A 22,789-nucleotide genomic window follows, 5' to 3' on the forward strand; every position below is an offset into this window, starting at 1 on the left:
ATTTCGCAAAAATCTACACGAGGGCTATCTGCACTAACCGTCCCTAATTTAGTAGTCTAAGACTACAGAGAGGCAGCAAGTCATCACCACCCACCGCCAACTCTTGAGCTACTCTTTTACTAACGAATAATCGGATTAACCGTCACATTATACCTTCCTATGACTGAAAGGGCGAGTATGTTTGGTGCCATAGGGATTCGAACTCGCGATCCTCAGAATACGAGTCGAGTGCCTTAACAACCTGGGCATGCCGGGCCGTATCTCTAGATTTGGAAATTTCAGTTATAAGGAATGATGTTCTTAAAAGTTTATGTTCCAAAACTTATTCGGTATTGGGAAGAGAAGTACTAAGTATTTTATGCTTGTCAAAAGAGAAAACAGTTCAATAACCAGTGTACTTTCCACAAAACAGTTCAATAACCAGTGTACTTTCCACAAAACAGTTCAATAACCAGTGTACTTTCCACAAAACAGTTCTATAACCAGTGTACTTTCCACAGAACAGTTCAATAACCAGTGTACTTTCCACAGAACAGTTCAATAACCAGTGTACTTTCCACAAAACAGTTCAATAACCAGTGTACTTTCCACAAAACAGTTCAATAACCAGTGTACTTTCCACAAAACAGTTCAATAACCAGTGTACTTTCCACAAAACAGTTCTATAACCAGTGTACTTTCCACAGAACAGTTCAATAACCAGTGTACTTTCCACAGAACAGTTCAATAACCAGTGTACTTTCCACAGAACAGTTCAATAACCAGTGTACTTTCCACAGAACAGTTCTAACACCAGTGTACTTTCCACAAAACAGTTCTATAACCAGTGTACTTTCCACAAAACAGTTCAATAACCAGTGTACTTTCCACAAAACAGTTCTATAACCAGTGTACTTTCCACAGAACAGTTCAATAACCAGTGTACTTTCCACAGAACAGTTCAATAACCAGTGTACTTTCCACAGAACAGTTCTATAACCAATGTACTTTCCACAATAAACAGTTCTAACACCAGTGTACTTTCCACAAAACAGTTCAATAACCAGTGTACTTTCCACAAAACAGTTCAATAATCAGTGTACTTTCCACAAAACAGTTCAATAACCAGTGTACTTTCCACAAAACAGTTCAATAACCAGTGTACTTTCCACAAAACAGTTCAATAACCAGTGTACTTTCCACAAAACAGTTCTATAACCAGTGTACTTTCCACAAAACAGTTCAATAACCAGTATACTTTCCACAAAACAGTTCAATAACCAGTGTACTTTCCACAAAACAGTTCAATAACCAGTGTACTTTCCACAATAAACAGTTCTAACACCAGTGCACTTTCCACAGAACAGTTCAATAACCAGTGTACTTTCCACAGAACAGTTCAATAACCAGTGTACTTTCCACAGAACAGTTCAATAACCAGTGTACTTTCCACAAAACAGTTCAATAACCAGTGTACTTTCCACAAAACAGTTCTATAACCAATGTACTTTCCACAATAAACAGTTCTAACACCAGTGCACTTTCCACAGAACAGTTCAATAACCAGTGTACTTTCCACAAAACAGTTTTATAACCACTGTACTTTCCACAAAACAGTTCAATAACCAGTGTACTTTCCACAAAACAGTTCTATAACCAATGTACTTTCCACAATAAACAGTTCTAACACCAGTGCACTTTCCACAGAACAGTTCAATAACCAGTGTACTTTCCACAAAACAGTTCAATAACCAGTGTACTTTCCACAAAACAGTTCTATAACCAATGTACTTTCCACAAAACAGTTCAATAACCAGTGTACTTTCCACAAAACAGTTCTATAACCAGTGACTTTCCACAGAACAGTTCAATAACCAGTGTACTTTCCACAGAACAGTTCAATAACCAGTGTACTTTCCACAAAACAGTTCAATAACCAGTGTACTTTCCACAAAACAGTTCAATAACCAGTGTACTTCCCACAAAACAGTTCTATAACCAATGTACTTTCCACAAAACAGTTCAATAACCAGTGTACCTTCCACAAAACAGTTCTATAACCAGTGTACTTTCCATAAAACAGTTCTATAACCAGTGTACTTTCCACAGGAGTTAACATTTTCTCTCTTCCTTTAAATACCCCCCCCCCCTCGCTAGTACAGTGGTATGTCTCCTGGTTTACAACGCTCAATTCAGCGGTTCGATTCACCTCGTGTGAGCTCCGCAGAGAGCCCGATGTGGCTTTGCTATAAAAAAACACCCACTCTTAATTAAAAAAAAATTGCTCTTTTTTGTTCCAGTAGTTTAATTAATTAATATATATCTCTCTAAATATAACAGTTTCTATCTGATTGCCACAGGCTTTATTAAATGTGTAATTTACGTGTGATGATTATCTCTCTGATAAAACTTACTATTAGCAGTGCCGGGTTTGGTAAGCGCAAGGCCACAAGCAGCTTTGGGTAATTAGATCACACAGTCCACTAATAGGTCGCGCGCCAGCTGGGTGAGGGGGAAAATTTCATTTCATCTCTTTAAAGAAAGTTTTAAACTTAAGAAGTTAAGTCTCATGCCATGTACTTAACTGTGACTTTGAAATAGCAGACTTTTATAGAAAATTATAATAATAAAATGTTATTTATTTAAAATCTTAAAAAGCCCCAAGCGATTACTTGTTTTGCTTGCACTGCCTTTTAGCACTAAAAACACAATCTCTGTTAATACAATTACAGCATGTTAGGAAAAAGATTAAGTAAAAACTAACAAAATTACAGGGAAATTGCTGTACTGACCAAACTAGTATTTTCACCATGGTATGAATGATGTATAAAGATCTTTTTTAAGAAGACATTACAGGTAGAGGCAGAAATAATTAACGAAACTGGATATGCAAAATACTGTTGTTTACTCTGGAAATCCTCACTGGACTAGCAAAGATGCATTAGTTTAATATTACTGTGATCTATTTGTTACCTTAAGGCCACACATTACCTTCTTCAAAGGCCCGGCATGGCCAGGTGAGTTAAGGCGTTCGACTCGTAATCTGAGGGTCGCGGGTTGGAATCCCGGTCGCACCAAACATGCTCGTCCTTTTCAGCCGTAAGGGCGTTGTAATGTGACGGTCAATCCCACTGTCGTTAGTAAAAGAGTATCCCAAAAGTTGGCGGTGAGTGGTGGTGACTAGTTGCCTTCCATCTAGTCTTACACTACTAAATTAGGGCGGCTAGCGCAGATAATCCTCGTGTAGCCTTGCGCGAAATTCCAAACAAATCAAACCAGATATCATTACAGATCTCGATGTTTGGTACAGGATTGTTTTCTTCGTATTAGTAATGCCTAATAACACTTTGAGACAATTTTGTGAACTTCTGTTCTAAAGTCAAACTTAAAGGTGAAATACAAATTAATCAAGTGTGCAATATTTACTGAATTTGTATAATGATTTCCGGTATTATGACCACACACTCACTCGCCTCAGCTTAAATATTCGGACAAACGTACGAGTAAACTTGTAGTCAAACGATTATACTTATTTTACTCATAGATGAGATACGTTTTTATTTGTTGCACCATTTAACGTAGGACCTTAAAATATGCTTGAAATGTTAAACGATTTGTGCTTTATCTTTCGTAAGCAAGTCACCAGTCTTGTTTGTTTTGAATTTCGCGCGAAGTTACTTGAGGGTTATCGATTACGAGTCGAGTACCTTAACCACCTGGCCTGTAATGATGTAACTGTTTGTTTATGTAGTGTAAAGGTCTTCAGATTTAAATGAACGGTAACGATACACAAGTTTTTTTTATTGACATTAACTTTCAAGTGGCTCAGCGTTAGTTCTAAAAGCTTATAATACTAAAACAACCTGATTTGATACCTAATAGCAGCGTTAGCCCATTTTGTAACTTTGTGTTTACCAACAAACAAATTATTTATTTTACCTTATAAACATTCGTACTTACGCATCTATAATTTATTTGAATGTTTTAAAACAATTCATTATAATTCAGAATTGGACTTTTGTATTTATTATTAAGGATAACGAACAAATTGTGTGCACAACTAACATGTCTATAAAACAACAAATCCCAGTGGTTTGACAAATGTACTCTTGTTAGGTTTGGTAGGTGTCCTGAAACGAGTCGTTTGTCTTTCTGTTTTGTTCATAGTGCCTACAAAGAAATGGGTGTGATTATGTTTTAATTTATGTGAACCCCAACATAGGCCTACTTTTGTTTAGAGTGAAACTTAAACTTGATACTTATATGGAAGACGGTAGGCAGTTATAAAACATCACTCACCGTCTATTCCATGGGCTGTTCTAATAGAAAAGTATATTTTGACTACCCTTTACTTTTATAACGCATCCACAGCTCCAAAACGCAGAACACGATTTTGCGCCAATGGGACGCGAGCCATGGACACTAGAATTCAGAACCGGCACGCTAACAACTAGATCACATCCGGCTGAAGTAATGTTTATCAATTGTCAAACGTTGTAGCCAAACATAGACCTTTTACATCTAATTTAAACTCATATCAATACACCTTAGTGAGTTTGTAAAAGGACTGATGGTTAGGGTGTTCTGTGGATCACAGGTTCGGATCCCTTCACCAATCATGCTCGCCCATTAGTGTCGTTGTCAGGGTTTAGTTATCCACGTGTAAAACTTCTTTACTTATATCGTATATCCAAACGGCCGACCCTAGAACTTGATAAGATTAAGGTTAAAACAATAAGAAAGCACATTATTAAGTTTGCGCAGTTTAAAATTAAATATGCATAATGACGTAAAGAAATACAATTTATAATTTAATTGTATACGTGAAAAGGGTTTATTAATAGTCACAGTAATATCTAATGTAACTTCAAGCTTTAGTAATATGTTAAAAAATACAAGTGTTTAGTGCTCTAGTGTAATAGTTACTGATCAATTGGTTTTGTCGGTTACTCATATTGCACAATTAACTGTGTGTAATTATTTTAAACTAATTAAACATACACACACAAAAACACTCAAGAACTGAACTGGAAACCTGAAAACTGTGTTCTTATTTGTTAATCGGTATGGTACACTTCTCTTTCAGGGTTTTAGCTTTGAAACATCGTGTTCCGAAAGAAGAATGTTGACTCTTTGTCACAGCTCCGAGCAAGACGAACATCAAGGGAACTTGGTCAAGTCGAGAACTGACGTAGAATTAAGAGTAGGGGAGAGAAACAGTATTGAGAAAGACATGCATATAGAAAAGGTAGCTGAAAAGTTAAGTGGTAAACAAGAAGAACAATAAGAGAACGGGAATAGAAGTACTGATTTAAGTGAATAAAATGTGTCACGTGGGAACAAATGAAACAAAGAACAATCTGCAGTGATATTGGAAGTTTGTTATTATTGTTGGTGTTTTAGAACGAAGCTACACAATAGGCTATTTGTGACCTGTCTACCGTGGCAAATCGCATTTCGCATTGTAAGTCTTCAAATGATCCATCAGGGTCACGTGAGGAGCGTGATAATGAAATGAAAAAGGAGGAAATATAGTAAGTACGACAGTTTTCTTGACCTTTTGAAAGTAGAAATGTACTTAGTGATGTATTTAGGCTAACATATTTTTCGTGTTATACACGATTTAGGGATACTTGCCCTTTCATCCGTTGCGATGTTATAATGTGACTGTCAGTCCCACTATTCGTTGGTAAAAGAGTACTCCAAGAGTTGACGATGGGTGATGATAACTGGCTGCCTTGTCTCTAATCTTACATGCTATTTTTTTAGGGACGGCTAGTGCAGATAGCCCTCGTGTAGCTTTGCGCGAAATTCAAAACAAAACAAACAACGCTTTAGATATATTGTTGCAGTTTGTAGATGGTCAATAAGGGAGGGAGTACCATTTTGGAAAGTGTACTGATAAATTACTTAAATGCTATTATTTTGGTAGTAATCACAGTACGGAGTGTGGTATATGTAAAGAAAATCTCACAGCAGAAGAAATAATGAAAATAAACATAGAAAGTAAAGTGTCAAATACAGCACACTTTATGTTGTTATATTGGTGGTGGAGAAATTGAAAGTAAAAGAGTGGAAAACGGAAAGATATTGCGAAAGTTGTTGCGGGGATTAGGGTAGTAATCGGATTCCAAAGGACGGAAACAACAGATGAAATACTGATAGCGAGTAAACTCTAGCTCTTGGGATTTTTAACAAAGGTTAAACTTTGTTTTGCACAAAAAGAGAAATAGACAGAAGAAATTAAAATCCTTTTAAAAGCTGCTACAAGGTGCCGCCGTGTTTCTTATTTTAATTCAGTGTTAAGTCGATCGTGTCATTTGATATATTTTTGAGTGACTTTTCCTAAGTTTCTGAATGAGTTCTTTTCAATCGTACAAAAGAATGCTAGAAGCTGAACTTGTAATAGTAAGGAATTTAAAATAAATGTAATATCGAGTTTACAGAAGTATCAAATATACGAATGTGTGTTCAGAAACATAGTTAAAACCGTGTTTGAAATATGTGAGTAGACGAAAGGATTGATGTGGAAGTTGGTACAGGGGGCGCTGTATGCTTATTAAAGTGATTGCAAATTACAGAATGACAAATGGTGATATTCCCTGAAGTTAGAAGGTCAATATAATGTTTCATCAGTAATTCTCAATTGTTATATTTTTTATTCCTGAATATTAAATTAAAATAGCAAAAAGCAATGTGCAATAACTTTTTTTCAATGTTGAGACGTCAGAAACAGTGGTAACAATAGAATATGTAGAAGGAGCAAAGCCAATACAAGAAGTTGTATTTTCAGGTTATTTTACTACGTTAATGTCAGACAAATGTGGAAGGCGAAACTAAGTGTTGCCTTTTAATATTTCACAAGGTTTTGTTTGGATACTTGCTCATATTGGTATTACTGAAATTGAAGTAATAGAGAAAGGAAACAACAACAACACTGAACCATTGATTGGTATATAAGAATGCTCTTCTGGGAACAAAGAAAATTAATAATATTATTAGAAATTATATGATTTCATAGTGGGTAAAAATATGGAAGACACAAACAAAATAAAAGAAGCTATTCAATCTGCAGATGGATATAAAGGGATATTTTAATTTTATGGAGAAAAGAAGAAAAGAGAAAATGATTCTAATTGAGCAAAGTATGAACGTAGTTGATTTAATAAATGTTTACATCTAATCCGTAAACATGAAGGATAAGGAAGGTGGTGTGTGACAGATTAGACTGAACATTAAATAGTAAAACGGAGGTACTCGTCTTTTGTCTGGGTTATAAATTTGAAAAAATGTGAAGGTGGATGCTTTGATAAATGATACAAAAATGTTAAGTTTGACACAATTTATTTATGGATTAACATGCTATTACAATATTCATTACTACCTCAGCAAAGGTTTTGTATAAGTTTTAAGAACTTAATAAGTATATGCGTAAAACATGGTATACACTTTGCGATAGACAGGGTGGTTTTATAGAAAGAGGTAACGGTAAAGTAGTGGCAGTAGGAATTACTTTCTTTTAACACCCATCTACAAATGTTCTTCTACAATGCTTTACCTGATTAATTAATTGACGGTTATCAGTTGAAGAAGTGTCTTATGGGCCAAAGTCGTAAGTTCACTGGTCAATGTATGACCTAATGGTGACTGTTGGAGTAGAAACTTCAGCAAAGTTTATGTAATATTCCAATATTGGTGGAAATTGTTTTTATTGTATTTCTCCATATAGCACACTCTGAAATATATAAGAAGTTTGTGTACGGTATGTTGTTTTATTGAAAATTTAATACAGGTTGTTTTTCTTTGGTTTCGGTGTGACGACGTAATATCATTTGTGAATGAAGTCAGTGTTAACTTACGGTAAAGGTAATAAACTCTCAGTAACAGCAATAATGGAGGTGAAAGTAGTAATGACCTTCCATTAACATGCTTTTTGTTTCAAACTATCATCCCATAAAGTTTTGTTGAGATTGATACAGTCAACTAGGAATAATTAGATAACAAATAAACAGACAGACACACAGATTTTTATGCTTTACATGTATAGATAGTACATCCAATACATCAGTTCAAAAATTATTTAGGAACACTATTTTTATTAAGTACACATAAATGTATTTGTTTGTGTGTCGTTAATTACAGAGCTACAAAACGTGTCCGCCACGGGTATAGAAATCTGGATTACAGCGTTGTAAGTATGTGCGGCAAGAAGACACATGCATGTATAATAAATTATAAATTAAACTTTTTTCGGTATGAATAATAACTGCTGTCTAACAGGTAGCTGTAATTAACGTCCATTAGCTTAAATCATTCATTAAAACAAACAACTATTGTGGTTTAAACTCCAAAAGCTGGCAAAGCATTAGAAATCATTTGGCCTACCATTTGTGATATAAATTACGTTAGTTTTAGATATTTTAAACCACGATCTTCTTAACTTATTTATTTTGTATTCAAATTCAGGCACGTAAAAATAACATTTCAAATCTATCGTCATTGCTTATGCGTATTTCGTTCACTTTGAGAACTCGTCCATGGAGTTGGACGATTACGATATGCAAGAACAAAGATCCCTCGGACGTTTAAAGGAATATGATTTGTAGTATTCGTCCAATAGGAACATCATTATTAATTACTATTTTTTGAATCTTGAAATATATCTGTTATTGAGGTTCTTTGGGAGTCGCCCCCAGTGGCACAGCAGTACGTCTGCGGACTTACAAGGCTAGAAACCAATTGTGTAGTTTTGTGCTTACTTAAAAACAACAACTACAAATTCACTGATAGTCGAACAAGAAGGCTGGTGATAGTATCGATAGAAAAAACTGTTGGACAAGTTTTTGAATTAATTAGACTATTTCTTTATTGATTGATTTCTTTGAGAGTGGTCAGGAAATAAACAATCGTGCCATTCGAATGGTACTGTAAAAACTGTCATCTAACAGCTGGCAATCAGTCTAAAGCCCTTTATGCCAGATGCAACTTCAGTTGGGCTGACAACAGAAACTGTGGACAATGATTTGACAGATCATGTTTTATCCAGGTTTTTTTTATGTTAATCGCAGAAAAACGAGACTGATAAACAACCACATGATATACCTGATTCTTTTACTCTTGTTTCGCTGTAACAGTGCCAATCACTAGATATTGTATAATGATGTGTGAAAAGGTTCGTGGCGGGAGTGAGATGCTTTGATTTTTATTGAAATGCAGTTAGCATCCAGAAAATACTAAATGTTGTTGCTAATCGAGTTTATCTCATATCATTTCTACCCTGATGGTCAAGAGATCTTCTAAGATTATAATGCACCAGTTCACATGGTTGTTAGAAATTTGTTCGACGACGAAGTCATTCATTTATCATCCTGGATCTGCACAGCCAATCTAATTATCCATTTTTGGAGTATATTTAGATGCCAAAATGTTCTGACAATATCTGTAGACCAGTTGAAAACCACACTCTCCTACGAAGAGGCTGCAATTAAGAGATAGAGACCGTTCTGGCATCTTTTGGAGTGTTTTCACATGAAATATATTCAGATATAATATTAAGTGGGTTTTATTACAATGGCTAAACAATGTGCATGATAGTCCAAAGATTGTTGGGGTCGATTTTGAAATTTATAACATGTGTGGGCCTAAGTTAGTAGCAGTCCAGTGTATGATCTGTAGCAGAGTTCACGTCAGATTGAAGATACACATTACTAACTGACAGAGAATATGAATGTAAAATTATAGCATCACATTCGAAAGTTTTTATAGCACTATGTATAATTTTCCGTGATAATTTAAACTACAGTTGACGTTCCCCACCTGGTAAGGCCCATGGTGTTGATAACACGTGAGAAAATGGTCTAAATAAACAATAAAGTGAGGGACTTGTGTTACATAGATGGTACATGCAAAAAGTAAACTGCACAAGAAGCAAAATAGGTTGAACAAAATTTAGTAAAGAAAAATAAGTTACTTATACGCTACAAAATGGGCCACGCGGTTAAGGCACTCGACTCGTAAACTGAGGATCGTGGTTTCGAATCCCCGTCCCACCAAACATGTTCACCCTTTCAGCCGTGGGAAATGTGACGATAAGTCCCTTTATTCGTTGGTAAAAGTGTAGCCCAAAAGTTGGCGATGGATGGTGATGACTAGCTAGTTTCTCTCTAACCTTACACTCATAAATTAAAGACGGCTAGCGCAGATAGCCCTCGTGTAGCTTTGCGCGAAACTCAAAACAAACAAACACTTCAAAATGAAATAGATTAGTTAGTCATTGGACGAAACCTGTATTTGTTTAATCAGCAGAGAGAGGAAAATATTACATTAATCATGTGTTGAAACATGTGATACAATCAGTGAATATATGTAAGTATAATGAGAACAATATAAGAAATGAGACTACATAAATGGTTTATGGAAAACCTTGAAATATTTTGTAATTAGTGCATGGAACATAGATTATGCTTGAATATGCGATAAAAACAACTATAGAGACGGCACATAAAAATATGCAGCACAAGAAATATAAGTGGACAAATTGAGGTACCTGTGGATGTTATGATAAATCCTAATTTTCATACAATTTATTTATAACACAACATATTAGTACATTATTCATTATTACCTCAACCAAAGTTTTGTATAATCTTTAAGAAATGTACGATGGACAGGATAATTTTTTACGGAGAGGTAGCGACCAAAGTACAGATGGTAGAAGTGTTTTACTCTCTCACTTTCACACCCAGCTAGTTCTTAATGAAATGATGATATCTGGCTACAAAACTGTCTTATGAAATGAAGGTGTAAGGTCACGAGTCAAAGTAGGAAGTTTGTATAATTGAGGAAACGCCTTTCATATCATTTTTATGGTAACTGTTATTGTAGAAGCTACATCTGTGTTTAAATATTATTACAGTAATGGTGGCTATATTTCATTGTGTTCCTCCATAGAGAGTGCTTGCTCACTATCTGAATTATATAAAGCGTTTGTATGCCCTTCCTCACACTGTGTGTATGTTGTGTTACAGAAATCTTTTAATTTTTGTTTTCGACATAAGGATGTGGCGCCATCTATGGATATAATGAACGTTAATGTATGTCAAAAATAACAAATGCTTAATAACAACAATAATGGGGATAAGGGTGCTATGCGCTATTAATAATATGAAAAACTATCATCCTACAAAGTTTTGTGTAAATTGGCTCAGCAAACTAGGAGTTGTTAGATAGTGAACATACAGACAGACACAAATATTTTTTTATTCTTTATAAATATGAGACTATTACATTGCGTTAGTGGTGTCTAATGTTCTCATTAAATTCCTCCATAGGAAGTACTAGCATAATGTTTTACATATATAAGATGTTTGAGTGTCCTTTCCAACACTGCGTGTATGTTCTGTTATAGAACATTTAATAAAGTTTTTGTTTTCAGTATAAGAATGTAGCGTCATCTATTAATGTAGTTATCGTTAACTTACGTCAACGATAAAATATAATCAATAACAACAAAAATGGTGACGGAGAGGTTTTTGAGCCCCCTTTAACATTCCCCATTCTCAAAATTCTTATTCCACAATATTAAATGTTGCTGTAAATTATACAGACAGTCAGTGTAAAAACATGTATTATAGTCTGTGAAGAATTAGGATATTTATTATTTAAAAAACTTGTTAATAAGCTTAATATTTCATATTCAACGCAGAAAAAGCTTTGAAAAAGATTTAAACGAATATACAACACATAAACAACACACGTCATGTGAATTTAAAACAGTAATAAGTGACTAGACAGTACTTAAGAAGATAGATTAAGTATAATCTTGGGAAATTAAGCTATTTAAGCACTACTTGGGGAAGTAAGTAGACAGTAATACGTTGTAAAAGCAAACCGTGTTAAAAACAATAGAAGGTAGAACAGGTCATGCTGTCAGTATAATAAAATAGAGTTTGTGGTAGAAATATGTAAATGTTACTGGCGAAATAAATTACAAAGGGTACTTACAAAGTAAAGTACTTAAAAATTACCTAAATATTTAAAAAGATGATGTTGAAATACCATGATGAATTTTTATTTATAATTGGATAGAGGAAGAAGTAATTAATATTTTACGAATACTCAAATATCAGCTTGAGAAACGCAGGACTTTTCTCACTGTTTTGATGAACGTAATAGAAACTAAGATATTTGATCTTACACAACTAATCTGCTGACGAGTTCAAAAAAATAAGTTAGATGTTTGAATGAATATTGTTCAGGAATCTCTTAAAGTTTTAGTTTTCTTCAAAACTGTTAAACACGGATTTTTCTTTAATACCAAACTCTGAAACAGACGTACCTTTACTGACATTTTCACTGACACTAAGAAGCTCGGAGGCGTGTTGCAACTGACCACCAACCACAAGTTCTTCATCACTCATGGTGTACACTCTTGGAATAGTGGCCGAACACCGAAGTCTCATGTTTCTGTTAATAAAGTGATGTTCTCTAACCACAAAGCGAAGACTTAAGCTTGAACTTTCTAAACCGTCAGCATTGAGTATGGCGGAATGGGAAGTTTCATACTCGGGGCCAACCTAGTATTGAAATATAGAAACGTTTAAGTCGTGAAGAAAACTCAAGAGACGTTAGAATATTAGTCAAAGGCTGAATACGTGAAATGAATATCTTATATACAGTAACTTGTAAACGTGAGGCGAATACTTTGGAGTAAGTTCTAACTAAGAAGTATGGAAAACTGTGTCTTCCTGGAACTTACAGTAAATATAACTGGAGTTAACACAGCTAGTATTAAAAGTATCTTACAAACGGAAATCGGTTTGTTTTCATGCGAGTGTCGTTACATAATAAAACCCTGCAGAAATTCATTTGTACTAAATGAAATGTTCTCTGCTTGACACTGTTTCCACAGGGTTAGTTTCGTTAAGATTTGATTAGTGCTTTACTCACTTATTTGGTTGGATAGTAACAGACAAAGTCAAAATTCTTGTACGCAAATTTTTGCTATAGTTTCGCGCCATTTCAAATGAGCATATTTATTAGTATTATAAGATTTATATTTTGGAGTACATTTTAACTAACGTATAGATGTTAAATCTCGATCATTATATAAATGTACATACTAACTTAGATAGCAACATTTAATAAACTTCTGAGCTAAGAAACTGATTGTGAATTTTTCCTAACCTGTAGAGATCGGCATGAGCAGGTGGTTAAATTATTTGTGCACAACCATGTCTTGATTAATGTATTTATTAAAACTTTAGCAAATGTAGTTTATTAAACTTCAGGAGACACTGAACAACTGTGCAGACTGTCAAGGTATACACCAATTCATAGTTAATTAAGATTAAAATTAAACTGCCTTCCGGTGGATCAATAGTGATTCTGAGGGTTTTTAATGCAAAAACCGGGTTTTGATACCCACAGTAGGCAGAGCACAGACAGCCCATTGTGCAGTTTTTTGCTTAACAATTAACAAAAATTAAACTTCATAAAATAGGTACTCAATTATATATGCCTTGTAAAACTAAGTTGAAATCATAATTAAATGTAAAAATTTTGTTAGTTCTTAACGCTGTGACGTTAGAGTAAAGTTATTGCCTAATTTGGTTGGCAATGAAACACGTTAAATTCCAAATAACATTAGCAAATATTTATATAATATTGCTGGTTGGATATGTTTTAGGCTTATGTTTGGTCAAAAACAGATATTTTTAATTGCAAATTACATTATAACGTTGAACCCACTATTCGTTGGTAATAGAGTAGCCCAAGAGTGATGACTAATTGCCTTCCCTGTAGTCTTACACTACTCAATTAGGGACGACTAGCGTAGATAGCCTTCGTGTAGCTTTGCGCGAAATTCCAAAACAAACAAAATAGCGTTGAACTTTGCCAGCAAGGCAAGTAAGTGGTGTATTTCTGGAAGAAATGTACAAATAATTTAAAAACTGACAATGTTTTCTGGTACAGGGAAAATTGAACGGTTGGTAAAATTCTAGTCGCAGTCCTAATAACAACAAAACATTTTTTCATTCCACATTTAGTGATGCACAGCGTACAGAAAAATATATCTCCTAGTATTTGATATAACCTACTGTTAATTAACCTTAAACAGTCCATGTAAAGACATATTTGCTCACAGTTAATATAACCTATATTTAATTATGCACAGCCCAATTATAAACGTCTGTATTTGATAAAACCTACAGTTAACTATGTATGACCTACTTATAAACGTATGTAGTAATCTTTTATATAGCCTACAGTTAATTATGTTCAGCCTAATTATAAAAGTATCTGCTGGTCTTTGATATTATCTCGAGTTAACTCCGCATAGTCTGCTCGTAAACGTCTCTTCTTGTTATGAAGTTACGTGTAAAGAAAATCGGTTGGGGTTGACAGAGGTGAGACAGCAGTTGCTTATTGGTCAGGCTACGTGGGATTAAGAATTACAACACTTTAAGTCATTAAAAATTATTGGAGGGATCGGCCGCCATTTTTGATTAGCGGCTGTGGAGATTATTGAACCTCTTATAATAATGAAATGTTTTAATCAGATATAAGGGAAATAGATGCATTAGGGGTGATATTTGAGAAAAGGATATAAAACACATCGTTTAATAGAAAGAAAAGAAAGAATGAGAGACGATAGAGTAAAGAAATACAGCAAAAGAGAGGCTACCAGTAAGAAAAACAAAAAACAACACTAAATCTTGTGTTATTGATTATAGTGATGAATATAAATTTGTTACGTTTAAGTTACGAATCATTTTCTGATAAGAATAAATACAACCTTAATAAAGTATACTTACAGCACAATCTTAATAAGAAGTAATATATATTACTCTCGGTTGTTCATACAGGGTGTTCGGAAAGTCACTGTGCACTTATATATTTATTAACAGACATGTTTCAATATAGAATACACGAGGTAAATATGAATGACAGTTATAAACAATGTTGAAAGTGAACCCCGTTGGCATCAATACAGGCTTGAATCCTTCTTATTTTGTTTCTAAACATCGCTATCAGTTGCCGGCTTGAAATAGTGTGTGTTTTCTTATAGCAAAGCCACACCGGGCTATCTGGTGAGCCCACCAAGGGGAATCGAACCCTTGATTTTAGCGTTGTAAATCCGAAGACATACCGCTGTGCTAGCGGGGGGCAGCTTGAAATAGACAGAATAAAATATGATTTTTTCGAACACCCAGTATAATTAATCGTACACACCCCACAAGTTAACGCATCCACTAATCGCTCATATAACCCACAGTTGACCATATGCACCCCACCTGAAACATACCTATTGATCTTTGATATAGTCCACAATTTACCAGGTGTAGTTCGTTAATAAACATACCTGTTCGTCATTGATGTACCATCGTAAATTGGCAGCAGGTCTCGACTTTGCTGAGGTACAGTTCACAGAAACAGTGTCTCCAATACTGTACTTCCCTTTCTTTCCCGATATTTTGGGAGCTTCTGATGGTAGAGCTGAAACAGTTTAACAGTGATGAATAATATAAATTTGTTATTCTCTTCTTTCTCTCTAGCTTGAAGAGATTACTTTTTCTTTAAATGTCTCACTTCATGTTAGTGATACATCTTAACCTGAAGTTGACCTAAGAAGGTCGAAACGTTGTTCTCTCCTTATCCAAAAAGTGTTAATACACATAACAGTCGTTCTGAGATACATTGATATATGATCTGTTTTATCTACAGAGCTCACGAAAGTTTGCTTAAACAACAGAATTACCTTTTGTTTATCTTCCATGGAATTATTGAAATCGAACGTACATTGAAATACACTAAATCTGATTTATGTGCTTTCTATGGTGAGTGAACATGATCATTAACCAAATCAATGATTTGTTTGATTTAAATCACAGAAAATCTCAAAACTGTTAATATAAGATTCATTTATTAACACCCACAAAAAAAACCAAAAACAACTAAATCAAACTGTTTTAACTTAGAAATTAAACTTTTTGTTTCGTGTTGTAAGCCATTTTCTTAAAAGAAACTTTAAAATCAGTTTCTCACATTTATTGTTGAACTATTTATAGTGTTGTTAGATTAGGGTAAATGGAAAAATTGGAAACTTTTGCTGTAATACTAATTTACAGTATTTACATGGTATAATATTACACTCATTTACAGTATTTTCATGGCATAATATTACACTCATTTACAGTACTTACATGGTTTAATATTACACTCATTTACAGTACTTACATGGTTTAATATTACACTCATTCACAGTATCTTCATGGTATAATGTTACACTCATTTACAGTACTTACATGGTTTAATATTACACTCATTTACAGTATCTACAAGGTATAATATTACACTCATTTACAGTATCTTCATGGCATAATATTACACTCATTTACAGTACTTACATGGTTTAATATTACACTCATTTACAGTATCTACAAGGTATAATATTACACTCATTTACAGTATCTTCATGGCATAATATTACACTCATTTACAGTACTTACATGGTTTAATATTACACTCATTTACAGTATCTACAAGGTATAATATTACACTCATTTACAGTGTCTTCATGGCATAATATTACACTCATTTACAGTGTCTTCATGGCATAATATTACACTCATTTACAGTACTTACATGGTTTAATATTACACTCATTTACAGTATCTTCATGGCATAATATTATGCTTTTTTTTACAATATCTAAATGGCACAATATTATACGTATTTACAGTATCTATATGGTATAATATTATACTTTTTACAATATCTACATGGTACAATATTACACTCATTCACAGTATCTACATGGTGTAATATTATACACATTTACAGTATCTGCACGACACATTATTATACACATTTACAGTATTTACATGGTACATTATTGTTCTCAAACTTTGGGAATATTACGTTTTACGGAAAGTTTTTATTTTTTGTAAACTCGAGAAATATTTCCCCATGAAGAAAAATAAATATCTATTTTTTTGCCTTTTATTATTCATTAAAATACGGAAACCAAATTCTAGTGAATACGGGTATTTTATTGTTTATTTGTTGATTAGATTTTGTAACCTTCAAGGTAACGTACAACCATTAGCTATATTTCTAATATTACAAATCACATTTCCATTGCGACTAAAAGACAACTATACACTGTAAGATCTTATTTGGTAATTTTATACAACATAGCTTGTGCTACCACATGCAACATACACTGATAATGTTGACTTACGTCAACATATTCAACACGTATTAGTACAGTGTTAATCTATGTTAACATATGTGACATACATTGGTACAATTTTTGTTGTTCTCTACATACTTAACCTACAGAGCCACACACCTGTTCTCAATTATTAAAAGATTGTATGAATTTAATTTTCGTTAATTTTCAAAATTTATTTTGCAACATCTTGCTTCTCTTCTTTGATAAATCACAATCATGTATGTGAAAACTTCTGATGCGCTTTATCTGTTTTACTTTTTAATTAAAGAAGGTAAAATTATAATAACAAAAAGTAATTAAAACTAATCTTTGTAAAGCCCTAACTTGTCAGAAACGTCAATTCATTTTGTAGAATGCATCGGTCTGAACGTTAGAAAACTGGCTCAGCTAATTAGCTAAGTTCACCCAAGTCTTATCACGTTGAAAAACCCGCCTGTCAGTTGATTTAAAATAGACAATTTCTGTAGCAGAAGGATAAATTAAATATTTAAATATGAGAGACATCAATTAATGTTTTGTGGTCTAACTCTATCAAATAAAGATGTTACGAAAGAGGGTCCAACTGATGTCACGCTCACAAAGATGAATTGTTAAAGTACCTCTTGTTCTCATTCTGTTCCAGTCATTTACTGAGGTACCGGAAACTTTATGATTCTATAAGACGACCAATGACAAAGTATAGGATAGTATAATTACTATTTAGGTGGAGTAGCTTCGAGCTGCTGTGTTATTATCTCATTGTTATTCGTGATAATTTCATTGTTGTGTTTAATTCTTGGTTTCATATATCTTGTAATAATTATTGTTATTCAAGTGTTATATTTCTATCTTTGATAGAAACCATTTCCTTCATGCATTACTGAAATATGTTTTACTAATAAACGCGTTAATGAATTATTCTTGTCAAGTTACATTTCAATATAAACTAGAACATTCTTTAAAATGCATGTTTCAGCACTTTATTCTTACAAGTGAGTGTCTTATATTAAATTTGCAGAGCCATATAGGCCTCCACGTGGGATAGCGGTAAGTTTACGGCTTTCAACGTTAAAATCCGGGGCTCGATTCGGTGGACACAGCATATAGCCCAATGTGACGTTACTCTATAACAAACGAACATAACAATATGGGAAAGTCAAATAACAATATTTATGTTTAATATCACCAAAGTATTTTCCTTCTTTTAGCGAACATGTTTATTATAACCATACCAACATCATCAACAACTTTAAATGGCGTTAGACAACGTACCGAATACCTTCATTTCCTTCTTGGCAGATACCGTGTCAAATATAGGAGCTTCAGCCGAAACTTCGCAACGGTAAACTCCTGCGGTGTCCAGATCTACTTGTCGTAAATAAACTGTCTGTCTGTTGGACCTAGAAAGCTGTACGTGTTTTTCATTAGTCAAAACAGTGGCGTTATGCCACGAGAATATTTGTTTAGATCTTCGGACAAAGTTTGTATTTTTATGACTCTTATATAATATTTTTCACAAGAAATATTTCGAGACTAAATAAAACATAAGAAAAAATAGAACTTTCAGTTACTGAATTTTATAATGTTGGTATTTATGTATTTACATAAAATATATAAAAAGAAAAGCTTGGATATTTAAAGAGAGTCAAATCATTTCTATAAATTAAACACGTAAAGAAAACTTTCCTAACACAAGGCAGTAAATGTATGGATGGCCAATATTAATCTTTCAAACACAATGTTAACTAAATTTGTATCAGCTCTACATAATGGCACAGGTACATAGTGTAGTAGGATGTTAACAGACAACAATAGGATAAATTAAACTCAATTAGGGTTGAATCGTTACATATATAATACTCTATGTTAATTCTTGACTGTGCTATTATGTAGGGATAATGGAGGTGTCATCCTTACTATCTTGTTTTTGAAGAATTGATATTAGCTGTCCTTACCTCTATTTCCTTTTTTATTTTGTAATGCAGTGTTTCAATATACATAAGAATATTTAATTTATCATCTGGCTCTAAATAAAATGAGGTTCCAACTGTAATATTTCTTGTTTATCTATTATTAGCTTTCAATTCCTGTTTCACCTTGTACTTAAGTTCTTTAACCTGTTGACTGCCAAGTATTTCAGCTGCTACGGCAGCTCCCATTTTGTAACTTTTTCGTGACGCCATTTTGGATCGAAAGTGAAACAATTTGTAAGTGGGTCAAATGCATGTATGGTGCTGGCATCTAACGTTGAAGTTAGGTATTATTTAGAACGAATTAACTCGTCCGTGGCACTGAACAGGTTAAAGGAACGCCAAATTCCTGTAAGAAAGCTAACTTTAAGGGGTAACGATTTACCCGTTTACACTACATAATAATAATTTTCTAATATTAATAATAATAAAAACAGATACTTCGTTTCAAACAGTATCATCAGACGTACTGACACCGCTGTTTGTTTTTTGAGTTATTATGTAATGAAAAGAAGAACAAGAAATTCATACTTTTTGCAATTTTATTTACAGACTTTCCAAAATTTTCCATCAGAGGCATTACATATTTATATTTTTATAAGAGAAAACACTGTAAGGTATTGCAAAGCTCTGATGACCTATTGGGAAGATATTTAAAATATCGTTTTGGTGAATAATACGAATCAATCCTACAAAGGCAGTGCTAGGGCCTGTATGATAGAAGTTAGCAAAGGAATTCTGGTCGCTCCAGTTTTATGTCATCAAAAACTGTTTTGAAAAATAATGTCAAGTGCATTACCCACAACCCAGAACGTTACGTACTTCATATATATGAACTGGCTTAAATCACATTGTTATAAAAATACTGGCTTGAAATTCCTGGCTTCTTTGTTTTTGCGTTCATTTACTGGAGATAAGTATTTTGTCTTATTAATACCAACATGAGGTTTCTCGTTTATTTTCCACATATACTAACTGGATCTAATCATCTTGTCTTATTAATACTAATATGACGTTTCTGGTTTGATTTTCACATGTAATTTCTGGTATTTTCACATACCAGCTTAAATCATATTGTTTTAAGAATACTGACATAAAATGTTTGTCTACTTTTTTCACATACATTTACTCAACCAAAATCCCTTGTCTTATGAATACCTGCATGAGGTTTCGGGTTTGTTTGTTTTTTAACGTATATTGGCAGGACCAATTATATTATCTCATTATTAATGATACGAAGTTCCTTCTTTTTATATTTATACTAAATGGATTAAGTTATCTTATCTTTTTAATATTGATAAAAGCTTTCGATTATTTAAGTACGTTAATTATGTAATATGTATTGTATGTTACTTAATCAAATGCGATATATTAAAATACAGTCTTATTAACTCGGTCAAATAATACTATTCTACATCTACCATGAATTCTTTACAGTGATTAGCAGAGAACAAATAACGTGGTATGAAACATTTACAAGGTAAACTGAAAGCCGGATAGCAAGCTGAATCACGATTATCAAGACCGTTACCATGTGTGCGTGACTACAGAGCAGTACTTTCCAACTTACAATTTTTTGCAACACGTTAAAAACACGATGATTAAGCCTAATTACACATACAATGATTGTGATCATTGCCTCATGTTATAAACTTTCAGTTGCTCACAAATGAAAAGAAACAGAATGTTTATGTAAGATAACTTTGTAGACGACAATTTGTCTTTAAAGAAGTAAACATGTGCTGATTGAGTTGGTCCTAATTTACAAACAATGTTAGAAATCTGACCAGCATTCTAAGCACATTTCATGATGAATTTAGACAGATACTTCTTTACATTCATTTACTTAATTTTAGGGTAGTGTATTTTGAAAATTAAACAATTTCTCAATCAAGATGATTTATTATTCATTATTAAAATTACATCAAAATGTTCAAAAAAGTGTTACAGAGTAAGGTTAAACCCCAGAATGATAGTTAAGTACAACATGTGACAGAATTAGTTAAGCAAATTTTAGTAAACCTGAAAACAGAAGAGGGGTTGGATGATTTGTTGCCCTCAAATACAGTTAGTAATATATATCAAATTACATTGATTTATGTATATCATGAGGTTCCTGGTTTTGTTTTATTTAAATAAATCAAGTAAGCCTATCTTTTTAATTAGTAATATGACATTTCTAAGACATGTTAATCAAATTCCGTATATTTTTTTGGCTTGAGGCTTAACAAATAACAATTAATATTCTTCTTTTGTTTCCAGTATTATGTGAAAACTCAATTGGCCACATTGAGCACAAATTGCTTCCTTTTACTTATAGAAAACTTGGTGTAATAAGTTATTCTATGATAAAAATTATTAATTCTAAGACAGTGTATGTGCTTAACAATAAATATTATTCCAAGTACACTGCAAATGATACTTCAAATTTACTGTATTTAGCTTACTGGTATAAAATATTACCAATCAAACCCTTCGGCTCATATTTTTGGTAAATCAAGTAGTATCCGTTGCGTCCTCGCTCATAAATAAATATTTGGTTGAAGTGGATTTATATCTTAACAGTTCATGATATTTCACTTTAACATGGAGTATTTCACTATGTGCTTCAAGGGGCAGCCTGATACGTAAAGATGATAAAGTTGAGGTGCTTGAAATGTAGCAACATTTTCTATCTTGATGGTTTTATTGACATCATTAACATGGTAATGATAACTTGACTACGTAGCTTCTCTCATTTAAAGGATTTACAGTTTTGTTGAACGACTTTCACCACCACCACTGTAAAAAAGTGTTACAACGCTGCTTCTTGCATGCTTAAAATCAGAGTGTTAATAAAGTATCGACCTCTTCCCACAAATAACCATTTCCATAACATATTTAACGTCAAAAATAATATGAGTTAATTGGATTGCAATTCAGTAAAAAAACAGGTTGTTCCATTCCATCAGTTACTCTCTTTAGGAATAAGCCTGACAGTTGAACATGATAGAAAAGGACGATGTCATCCATTAGACTATGAATACAAACCTAATTGCATCAATATGTGGCTACACAAAATATCTTAGAATATGATCCTCGTGTTTCGTAGTATTGACATATTCTTGTCCACCCCATACTTCCAAAATCGCCATATGTGTCAAAATGTAACCTTGTGAGAATGTAGCATACAGAAACTTTCATTCGTGTTTTTAATCATCTGTAACTAACGCAAAGTCCAGTTGCGACTGCAAGCATATGTTTCAGACTTAGAGGAGGTATTATATGACTACAACAAGCTAAAATAAACTGATACTGGTTGTCTGTAAGTGTTGTGGATCGTGTTGTCATATTGATGCATTTTAGGACCTTTGATGCTGGTTTAAGAATGGCTTCACATTCCTCTAACGGAATTTTAAGACACTTGTATCTAGCTAAAGTAAATTAACAGATAACGATTTATAAACATAAAATTTTCATCATGCTGATCAATCGTTGTCGGTTAATCTTCTATTGTACTAGCTTAATGTGTTTTCGTAAACAAGTATCCTTGTAGTCAATTTGCAACAGTCTGCTGTGGCTGGACAACTACCATTTACCTAATATGTTTTTTTTACATGAATGAAATATTCAAACTTTCTGA

At 33.4% G+C, this 22,789-nt stretch overlaps 1 protein-coding gene across 4 annotated transcripts in view; it reads right to left on the minus strand.

Moving 5' to 3' along the window:
- Positions 1-22,789, minus strand: part of LOC143237103 (uncharacterized) — a 353,116-nt gene that overhangs the window by 5,200 nt on the left and 325,127 nt on the right. For all 4 annotated transcript variants that reach the window (XM_076475969.1, XM_076475970.1, XM_076475972.1 and 1 more), the window contains 3 exons: positions 18,470-18,605; positions 15,344-15,477; positions 12,317-12,554 (listed from right to left, as the gene is read on the minus strand). In XM_076475969.1, coding sequence (XP_076332084.1) covers positions 12,317-12,554; positions 15,344-15,477; positions 18,470-18,605 — 508 coding nt within the window. The remainder of the gene's footprint in view (positions 1-12,316; positions 12,555-15,343; positions 15,478-18,469; positions 18,606-22,789) is intronic.

The sequence above is a fragment of the Tachypleus tridentatus genome, chromosome 13 (assembly GCF_004210375.1).
Source record: "Tachypleus tridentatus isolate NWPU-2018 chromosome 13, ASM421037v1, whole genome shotgun sequence".
Lineage (NCBI taxonomy): Eukaryota > Metazoa > Arthropoda > Merostomata > Xiphosura > Limulidae > Tachypleus > Tachypleus tridentatus.